This window comes from Triticum aestivum, chromosome 7B, assembly GCF_018294505.1.
Source record: "Triticum aestivum cultivar Chinese Spring chromosome 7B, IWGSC CS RefSeq v2.1, whole genome shotgun sequence".
NCBI lineage: Eukaryota > Viridiplantae > Streptophyta > Magnoliopsida > Poales > Poaceae > Triticum > Triticum aestivum.
The window spans coordinates 188,472,385-188,481,346 of NC_057813.1; the positions used below are offsets into that span (position 1 = coordinate 188,472,385).

At 41.5% G+C, this 8,962-nt stretch overlaps 1 protein-coding gene across 4 annotated transcripts; it reads left to right on the forward strand.

Moving 5' to 3' along the window:
- Positions 1 to 290: 290 nt before the first annotated feature.
- On the forward strand, positions 291 to 3,327 carry LOC123161023 (uncharacterized). 4 transcript variants are annotated; one of them, XR_006480499.1, is made up of 5 exons: positions 291 to 894; positions 1,443 to 1,615; positions 1,700 to 1,781; positions 2,422 to 2,477; positions 3,097 to 3,327. XR_006480499.1 is itself a non-coding variant. In XM_044578876.1 (4 exons), the coding sequence occupies exons 1-4, from the start codon at positions 736 to 738 to the stop codon at positions 3,098 to 3,100; spliced, it is 402 nt and encodes a 133-aa protein (XP_044434811.1). In that variant the 5' UTR covers positions 291 to 735; the 3' UTR covers positions 3,101 to 3,327. The 4 variants fall into 4 exon arrangements, 1 of the variants encoding a protein (XP_044434811.1); XR_006480497.1 differs by having other exon boundaries at positions 1,716 to 1,781; XR_006480498.1 differs by lacking the exon at positions 2,422 to 2,477.
- Positions 3,328 to 8,962: the final 5,635 nt, after the last annotated feature.

The window sequence follows — 8,962 nt, forward strand, 5'->3', positions numbered from 1 at the left end:
AAAACATGCGCTACTGCTAATTACTAGTAGCGCAGGTTATAAACCCACGCTACTACTAAATTGATAGTAGTAGCGCCGGTTTTTACCCTTCGCTACTACTAAGTGATTTTCACTGTGTCTTTCAGGACCAATTATAGTAGTAGTGCGGGTTATAAACCCACGCTACTACTAAGTTGATAGTAGTAGCGCGAGTTTTACCCCTCGCTACAACTAAGTGATTTCCATCATGCCGTATTGGTCAACGCACTTAATAGCGGCACCACTGCGAACTTAGTGGTAGCGCGGTTTACCGGCATGCGCTACAACTAAGTGCACCACACCTCCCTCTCTCCCTTATCCCCTCTCATCACGTTCTCCCTCCCTCCCCTTCCTCCCTCGACTCCGATCCAGATCCAGGGCCATGGTGCGCCCTCTTCCCCATCGCCGCCGGCCACCATCCCCACACTTTCTCTCCCTTGTCCCGTGGATCCATCTCTTCCATGGCTGCCTCCCACACCGTCTCCTCCTTCCCCCATCTCATCCTGTTTTTCTTGTTTGGGAGCGACGAGGGATTGGCGAGGCTGGAGGCGAGCACGTGGAAGAGCGGAGCGGGGCTGGCGAGGGGAGGGCGCGGAAGAAGGAGAGTGCCGCCGCCGGGGTGGGCGCGGCGCAGATGCGGTGGAGCGCGACCATGGGGTCGTCCGGTGGGGGCGGCGGCGGGAGGAAGGGGAGCGGAGGCGGAGGCGCAGCGAGTCAATGAGGCATCGCGTGGCAGAGGAGACGGCGGCTGTCGGGCAGGGGCATCGCGTGGCAGAGGAGGCGGCGGCTGTCGGGCGGGGGCATCGCGTGGCAGAGGAGACGGCAGCGGCGGCGAGACGAGGGACGCCCGAGCTCCTCGGCCCAGCTCAACAGAAGGTTTTACAGCTCGAGTCATACTCAGATATGCCCATCAGTTCAGCAACATCACATGTTGATAGCATTTCATTTCGTTTGTGCAATTTGAATCTGTATTCAGTTTTTCATAGATAATTTGAGCACACGCCTTGTTTCTGAATTTCCCCATGACTTTTGTGCAGTTCAGTGTAGTTCATCATGATTACTTAATTAAAGTATACCAACACTCTTCTACCTGGCACGACAATAGCTTTTTCAGTCTGTCCAACATCAACCCTGCACCACTGTCAACAAAGACTGCTCCTAAATTCCACTGCAACATCCATATTTATATTTATTTTGACCAGAAAAATGTCGTAACAGTTCCTAAATTCTGTATAGTTATTCCGTTGGCAATTGTTCAGTATATTTTGTGCAAGAATTGGGTGTACATCTGACAAATTTCCACTGCAACAGAGTAATAAGAAGCAGAGAAGCATTTCAATCTATCTGATACATCTGTTTTCATGCTAAGTAGGGTTTAAATTATGGTTTTGGATAATAATCATGAGTTCATAATTTTGCATCAGGACCTAGAAGCACTTTTTCTCATACATTGGCATATCGTATCAATGGAGCATGGGCGACCCATGGTGCACATACAGCTTGCTACCGAAGTACCCATCAGTGGCACATATCAGTGCTTTGTTCTTTGGAGGCATATACCCGAGGATCAGTCTAAGTCAGAAGAGATGATACACAGGTACATATATATGCTCAATTACCTCTGGCCGCGTACACATGGATAAGGCAAGATGGAAGCTCACACTACCGATACTAATGTAAGACCAAAGCCGATCTAGGAAGGGATGTTGGGCTCTTGGCGCCCCCGAGTCATGTCTGAAAAAATCAGCACTGCAGATTGTTTGGTAAGCTCCGTGAACTCCAATAGATGTCCTCATTATTTACTTCACAAACAGCTTAAACTTATAGAAGAAGCACGCGTTTATGAAACTTGGATGGAAGGTGTCATAGGTAAAATAAGACGGCAGATGACTTGATGCATTATGCCAAACCAGTTATGGATATGAATAGTTCTTTCATTTAAAGGATACAGTTCGCTCCATGTTTCGGCAGACAAATTCAGAGGAATAATATATATGTCGCTGTTGTTTTTTTTGCAGGGAAAATATATCACAGTTGCTAGCATCTTCTTTTTACGTTAAACTTAAATAACATTTTTTTGTGTCCAAAATATATATTAGATACTTCCTACTGTATACTTCAAACTCAGTCGGGATAGTTCGTATCTCTTTTCAAGATGCATCATATATCACATGGAGGATTTTAGAGTTTGTCGAAGTCACACTGATACGATCTTTGGTGTTGCTTAAATTTGCATCAATGGTGCGATATACAATCATAATTAAATGCACCTAACAATACACTGAATCGTTTAGGGAATGATACATTGAATCATACTCCACTTTGCACGTTATTTTTATTACTATCTTTGATTTTGTATTGGAATCAACTGGGCACTACTAAATGCAACATACATGGTTTTAGGTAGTGGACTTGCCAAGTATACAAGATTTTCAATCGCAATTTTATGAATGGAGAAGGTAGTATTTTTTTGGTAGAATATATATTTACCCTCATTAGAGTATAGTATGTTACATAATAATTCAGGGCTCTATGAGATTCAGTTATTAGAGATACAAATATTGGTGAATATGGCCATGTTATCATGTATACTATCTTTTTTTCCTTTGATATATAGTGCGAGTACAGATCTACCAACCACTCCCAAAATATATAACAACTTAATAGACTATTTGTGTAACATAATTTAAACCGTACATAATATATGTTAATTATCCAATCAGGAATTAATTGAAAATGAATGTATCATTTCTGGCACTCCGTAACCAATATGCATGGTTTCATGTTATTAGTTCCAAAAAAGTATTCAAATTAGTATTATAATTTATTCTTCCAACCAATTTAAAAGAAGGTCAGCTTATATACAACTACTAAAATAGGCTAGCCCGTGCAGATGCACGGGTTGGCGGCTAGTACTTGCTAATTGATGTTTTGAGGGGTGCTCATATACTTACTCGGCAACATGGAAAGTTTTCACATTTGTTCTAGCTGTCTCTATGGGTTAGCGACTTAGCATACATGTTGTAATAAGGTTTCACATTTGCTTCTCTCACAAGTAAGGTCTGTTTTTATTCATAGGTAGAAGATAGCGAAAGAGTGCTGCAGGATAATGAGATGTTGAAGCGGCAGACTGAATCCATGACACCGAAGTGCAATTGCGGCAGATTATCTCTATCTTTTCTTTTCATTTTTCTTATTATTGAGTGAGAACAGAATGAGGAACTGTGTGATAGTACATACAACAACTGTAGTAAAAAGAAACTTATGTTTGCAATTGTTAATGACATAGATACTTGCATGTTCTTTCAAGTGGTCATTTGTGAGTAGCAATGCATAATGAGGTTTTTTGGCTGATTTATTTCCTTTGGTTTCCGGTTAACCATGAAATAGGAGCCCAGCAGTGCTCACTATTGTGTTTACTGGGAACTGTATGCATAAAACTATTGTGTTTACTGGGAACTGTATGCATAAAATGGAATTGGAGGATTTTATTTTTTAATTCTTAATTAGTTAGTAGTGGCGTGGGAAAACCGCGCTACTAGTATTTAGGATACTAGTAGCGTTGGTAGTATGGACACGCTACTACTATTTTGTTCCTAGTGGCGTGTGTATGAAATAGCAGTAGCGTGGGTGGCACACGCTACTGCTAACAAAGTTAGTAGTAGCGCGGGTTTAACCCACGCTACTACTAACTATTAGTTGTAGCGTGATACTAGTAGCGCGGGTACCCGCGCTGCTAGTAGTCATTTTACCCGCGCTGCTAGTAGCCTTTTTCCTAGTAGTGTAACCACACATAAGCAATCATTCAAAAGATCGGAAAGAACGAAGAAAACAATTCGGAAAACATCAAAACCAAGCAAATAACTCTTGCAGCATAACAATTTCTAACAGTACCAAAACTATGTGAATTTGGCCTTGTCAGAAAGTTTAGGTCAAGAGCTTTAATTTGCAAAAAGAATCAACTCAAATGGAGTATAAAACTCAAGTTATGATCAAAAAAAGTGTGAATACAAATATGTTTGAATTCAAATTTTAAACTTTCAAAATCATGTTTAAGTTGATTATCTGGATAGAGGGGATCATAACGAAGAAGTGGGCGTTGGTTTCGTTGGATTTGGATAAACGGTGTAAAAGTTGTGAGGGTTTGATGTCTAGGGGCTAATCTGAAAAAAAAACTATCTACAAGTAAGTCCCTGGACACGTGTCACAAAACGACAGGCCGAAAAACCGTTCACTGCGGGGCTAATAGAGCGAACGTTCACTAACTAAAGCATACCGGTTCGAAAAAAACAAAACAACTAATCCTAATCCCAGCCCTAGATCTAGGATCGGACGGACGAGACGGAGCGAGGCTTACCGCGGCGACGGTGGCTGTCGGCGGCGAGGGAGACGGCAGGGCGGCTCGGATGTCGACGGGGCGGCGGCTCCGGTGGGTCTCCGATGGCGGCGAAGGCGTCAGGGGGCTCGGCGCGGCACGGTGGTGAGGATAGATGGGGCGGCGTCGGTCGGGAGTGGCGGGGGCAGAGCGGGGCAATGGTGGCGAAGCTCGGCGATGGCGGCTACTCCAGCGAGAGTGTGGCGGCGGCAGCGAGAAGCGAGGTAAGGGAGAGAAGCGGGGCCGGGGCTCCGGATTTATAGGAGGAGGGGCAAAGGCGGCACGGAGGTGGCCCGGTCGGCCATGGTGGCGGCGGATCGCGTGCGCCGGCCGGACTCGGGAGGAGTCCCGGTCGGGGACGATGGGCGAGGCGGCGCGGGCGCTGGGCTGGGCTGGCGGCCTGTTGGGCCGGCCCAGTTCGGCGACGGATGAACTTTTTGTTTTTTTAAACACAATGAAAATAAACAAAAACGAAAAAAAATAAAAAGAAATATAACCTAGGCATATAATATATCAAAATTTTTAGAAAATTATTTCCTACAGCATGAACATTGTTCTAACATCAAATAAAATGCTTAATAACTCAAATAAAGCAAAGAGTGCTACTGCTCTAATAAAATCCAATAAAAATCATTTTTAAAAATACCAAAATTAATTCAAATTTATTTATCTCCAATTTTCTGATGTAGGGAATCATTTTACCCTAAATTCGATATATTTTATTTTTGGAGAAAAATAATTTGAATAAAATCCAAATAACTCCAAATTGAAAATAATTTCAAAAGGACTTTAAATTAGATTTATTTTAAACTACCAACTCATATTTCATATGTTTCGAAGAAGTCATTTTATCTTCTCTCATGAAAATCATTGAGTTGCTTAAAGTTTCTGAATTCAAAAATATTTCCAAATGAAATTCAAATATTTTCAAAACCCTTTTCATTTATTTAAATGGAAGAAGTCATGTCATCTTCTCTCTAGGGTTTTGTGATGAAAAGAATTTGAATTCAAGGAGATCAGAAAGCAAAGATGAAAGTTTGGGAAAGTCCTTTTATTCCCTCTCATTTAACTTTCAAAAGTTTCAAATTTCACTCAACTTCACACAATCAATCAAAAAATCAATCACAACTACCTATTTAATATAACATTCCAAAATTTAGAATTTTGGGATGTTACATCCATAGCCATTCCGAGATATATTGCCATGCAACTTCCGCTGTTCCCTTTTCATGACATACATGTTCATTGTAATTTTCCTTGTGGCTGGTTGTAACCCAATTTATGCTATGCAATAAAGCTCCTTAATTTCTCATCAAATATGTCAAACTTTATCAACTTTTACTAAGTTTATAGAAAAACTATCAACATTCACAATATGAAATCAATATTATTAGATGCATCATGAAATTAATTTTTATACCATATAGTGTCAGTATTGCAGATGTTGGTATTTTTTCCTACAAAGTTAGTCAAACTTTACAAAGTTTGACTTTGACCAAATTTATATGCAAACTAAAAATATATGGAGGGAGTACTAATAAAGCTTTTCGACTAACAGAAAAGGATCTTTTGTAGAAACTAATACGTTTGGTTGCACATGCTAATAACCTATCTTTGGGATCAGACAATCAAGCTAGGTTGAATAACGGGAAACCAAAGCGTGTAATTGGCCACAGTGGATTCATCTCGTATAACATGTAGTGTGGGCTTTATTAAGAAGCACGTCAGGCTATAGGTTTACCAGTGTTCAAAACCTTTCTAGTGGATGTTCAATTCTTATAATGGTTGTTTAACCCTAAGGGTTCTCGCTCTTAATATAAAATAGAATTGCTGAGTCAGGAGGATCGAGATTAATTGATAGGGAGTTGTAATGGCATGGACCCAACATATGAATGTACTCCAAAGGTTGATTATGTATTCAATGAACGTTCACAAGAAGATCTAGTTATAATAGCAGAAGTTGCGGTTGAGTGCAATGAATATGGATGAACAAAAGTTAATAAATAAAATCTTCTCCATATCTCATAAGATGTATTCTTCTGTGGGTATGTTTTATTGTTCAATATCTTGGTCTAACCAGTATCATACGAATACCATATCTCATGTTTTATATGTATTAATTCACTAAAAAAACACTTTTGTGATGATACATCTTTGTCATACTAGGTCATGTTTTCTGTCATGCTTGTACATCTATGAGGATTTCATGACAGAATCAAGATAGGCATATATGTGCTGTCGTAGAAGTGTTCCATGACAATACTAAAATTATCATCACGGAGGTGTCCACTTCCATGATGATAAATGTCGTGTCATGGAAGTGTTTTCGTCAAGGGTAACCGACACGTGGCTTCCATCGTAACGGTTTGTTGTTAAGCTATCGGGTTCCGGTTTGCATGCGATAACTCATTAATAGCCTAGACCAGTGGGGATTTTCCATGTGTAAAATTCTCATTGGCCACAGGAACCACGTGTCAGCTCGCCATTAGGACAGGTAGGCGCCTATGATATATCGACACGTGGCACGGCCTAATAGTGGCCCATTTAGCTTACAAAGGCCGGCCCGTTTGACTTGGTCAAAAGCTAGCGGGCCGGCCCATGAAAAGCCTGTTAATGGTTTGTTCGCATATAGCCCATTTTACTGCATTTATACTCATGACCCGTTATGGCCTTTCCGAATTCGGCCCAACAACGTCATGTAGGCCGTCCAGTATAATACCAGCCCTTTTCACTTTCAACCCATGCATGGCCCATGACGTCTTTCGTCCCATATGAGGCCTTTCGTATCTTTGGGCCCTTTAGTGGCCCGTGGTGACTTTGGTCCATAATAAACAGTAACTTACTTTATACCAATTAACGGCCCATGATTCACATGGGCCATTTCCAGCCCGTGTTAGCTTTTGGCCTACTGAGGGCCCATAAATTTTTGATCTTATTTCCGGCCCTCGATTACTTCTGGTCCGTTACTGGCCTGTTCTCCTAATAGGCCAAATTCAGGCCGTGGTTAGAAACGGCCTGTTTGTGGCATGTTAACCCATTGTGCCGTTTCCAACCCGTCATGTATTCGGGCCCATTAACGACTCGTTATGCCGATGATAGAATTAAGACTTTGCTGTCTTCTGGCCTGTTAATGACCCGTTACCATGCTGACCCGGTACCAATTACACCTGTTTACGGCCCATGTCGCAGTTTAGTTTTGGTACACAAGTTGTTGGACCCATGTGTGGCCAATGGATCCTATGGCCCGTTGGAGGCCCATTTATTCGACGGCCTGTATGTGGCCCATTGATCCTACGGCCCGTAGCAAGCTCAAGGTTACCACGGTGTGTACCTGGCCCATGGTTGTTGCGGCCACTGGCAAACCAAGGAAAAAGAAGAATAAGGAAATAAATAAGCCAGGAACTAACGCTAGGCTATTAAGGTGATTGCACAGATTACATCCACTGGGCATCAAAGTTCGCCACCGGTGCCATATATGCATGTAGTATAACATATTTATGTTCATTACTCTCTATGTGTTACATTGCCAGCATATTCCATGTGTTGACCCGTTTTCGGGCTGCAACGTTCATGTTGCAGACTTTTCAGACGACGAGTAAGGTGCCTTAGGTCGTGGTTCTATACTCAGTGATGTCGTTGGAGTTGATGGACTCACTTATCTTCCAAGCCTTCCGTTGTTATTGTTATTAGATGGCCTTAAGCCATATTTATTGTAATAAGTTCCCTTTGGAGACATTCGATGTAATAAGTGTGTGATTGCTACTCTGCTATAAATCCTTCGAGTACTGTGTGTGTCAGCATTACTGATCCAGGGATGACACTGATGCATAGAGACTTGACAGTCTGAGGTCTGGTCGCTACACAAACAACATCACACTACCAAGTTAAAGGTGTCTCTTCATAAGTGATTGGTTCAGGATAGACACGAACAATACTTCGATGTTAGAACATGTAATACAGAGACGAAGTATATGCAAAATAAGGAAGACATGCCATATTCACATGTATAATGTGTAAACTAAGCAGATGTAATTTAATCAAATTAGAAGCAATACAAGCTAGACACCACATGCAACATGCAAGCAAATATCACACTGCCAAGCTAGAGAAAGCACCTGGGATGCTGGTTCCGCTGGAAGACCGCCATCAGTCCCTCCTTCCTCTTACTTAATTTTATTGCCTTGTCAATTCAAACCCACAAGAAAAATGAATAAAAATTCGGTTTTCAGAACTCATTGATGCAGGATGCTAATGAGCACTACTTTAATATAAGGCGACCGCATGATAGGACGATTGAGTGTGTAAGAATAAAGGACAACACTGCATATTCACAGCTATGTTGTGTAAACTAAGTAGAAGGCATTTCAACAAATTAGAAGCAATGAAAGCTAGACACCATATATAAGATGCAATGAATATCACTCTACCAAGTTAAAACTATCTCGTCATTAGTGCCATTTCAAAAATATTAGTAGTACAAGCTAGAAAAGAATGTGAGATGTAACCTATATCACACTCCCAAGTTAGACGTGTCTTATGATAAGTGATTGTTGCAGGTTACACAACACT